Source organism: Vipera ursinii, assembly GCF_947247035.1.
Source record: "Vipera ursinii genome assembly, chromosome: Z".
Lineage (NCBI taxonomy): Eukaryota > Metazoa > Chordata > Lepidosauria > Squamata > Viperidae > Vipera > Vipera ursinii.
The window spans coordinates 23,694,750-23,696,324 of NC_139517.1; the positions used below are offsets into that span (position 1 = coordinate 23,694,750).

The 1,575-nt window shown below is 35.9% G+C and overlaps 1 protein-coding gene across 1 annotated transcript; it reads right to left on the minus strand.

The window, feature by feature from the left end:
- Positions 1-595: 595 nt before the first annotated feature.
- On the minus strand, positions 596-1,234 carry LOC310649205 (olfactory receptor 10A3-like; the record flags this gene model as incomplete). The annotated part of the gene is made up of 1 exon (XM_083377511.1): positions 596-1,234. The coding sequence occupies one exon, from the start codon at positions 1,232-1,234 to the stop codon at positions 596-598; it is 639 nt and encodes a 212-aa protein (XP_083233637.1).
- Positions 1,235-1,575: the final 341 nt, after the last annotated feature.

Here is a 1,575-nt window from a genome sequence, read left to right on the forward strand (position 1 = left end):
TAATCATCACATAATAAACAATAAATATTATTGCAGTCCTAGTGCATACAAGGCATTGTTTCTATGTATTAGTTTCACTATAGCATTCAGCTATACCACATGGATCATTTTATTAACACAGATGATGGAGTTTTAACTTTGGTAAACCCCATTGCTGCATTCAAGATATGATTAAACTATTTTATAGAAATATTTAAACTTAACAGAAGTAGAATAAATATAAAAATATAATTTAACTTCTATATAGATAAAAAAATTATAATCGTCAAGAATGTAACAATTTTTGTTGTACTCCTAATACATTCACTTTGTCTTCTATCCATTATAAAGTACATTCCTATGCTATTAGTGTGATACTTTTGCATTAAAGCAGAATATAGGAAATGAATATAAAAGCAACATTTTAAACATTTTTTTCAGATAATATTATGGACTTCCAAATCCTTATGCTTAATCCACATGGACACATAATTCCAATGTTCAGCATCTGTGGCACTTACAAGAAAACACAATATAAACATTCCTTGTAAGGAAGAAGAAAACTTTTATTTTTAAATTAATATTTTCAGTTTCAAATAAAAAAAGCATGTGTAACTCAGCTGACTTTTCCCATTGTTTTGACCAAAGCCTCCTTAACATCTTTGTTTCTCAGGCTATAGATGATGGGATTCAGCATGGGAGAGACCAAAGCATAGAAGACTGAGGCCTTTTTCTCCTGGTCTGCTACATGATGAGATCTGGGTTTTAAGTAAGTGAAGCCAATAGTAGTATAAAACAATGTAACAACAGTAAGGTGGGTAGCACAAGTGGAGAAGGCTCTTTGATGACCTTTAGTTGAGTGCATGCTGAGCACTACTCTGGCAATGTGGGCATAAGAAACCATTATGAAGGTAAAAGGTAGCATGAGTACAATCACACTCAGGGCAAAGATAAGTACCTCTGCCATATATGTATCCATACAGGCCAGTTGAAGCATTGCAGGTAACTCACAATAGAAATGATTAATCTGATTGGGTCCACAGAAAGGAAAACTGGTAGTGATGGCTGTCAGCACAGAAGCATTAAAAAATGCTGTGATCCAGCAGAGCCCTGCCATCTTCATGCATACACGCATTCCCATAATGGTTGGGTATCTTAGAGGCTGACAAATTGCCACATAACGGTCATAGGCCATGAAAGCCAGAATGAAGCACTCAGTCATTCCACAGGAAAGGCTCAGGTTAAGTTGGGCCATGCAGCTATTGAATGAAATTTTATTGACCCCAGAAGCTATGTGTGCAAGCATCTGAGGGACAGTGATTATTGTGAAAAGTATGTCCAGCAAAGAGAGATTACCAATGAAAAAATACATAGCTGTGTGGAGGTGGGAGTGAGTCCAAACCAGGAAGATAATGAGACTATTTCCAATTACTGTGCCCAGAGCCATAACCAGACACATCACAATGAAAAGACGCTGCAATATTGGATGATTGGTAAAGCCAAGAAGAATAAATTCATTCACTGTAGTTCTGTTTGAGCCCCACATCTTCTTTACCTGGCACCTGAAAAAATAAATCTAAATAAGTCAATAGGAAA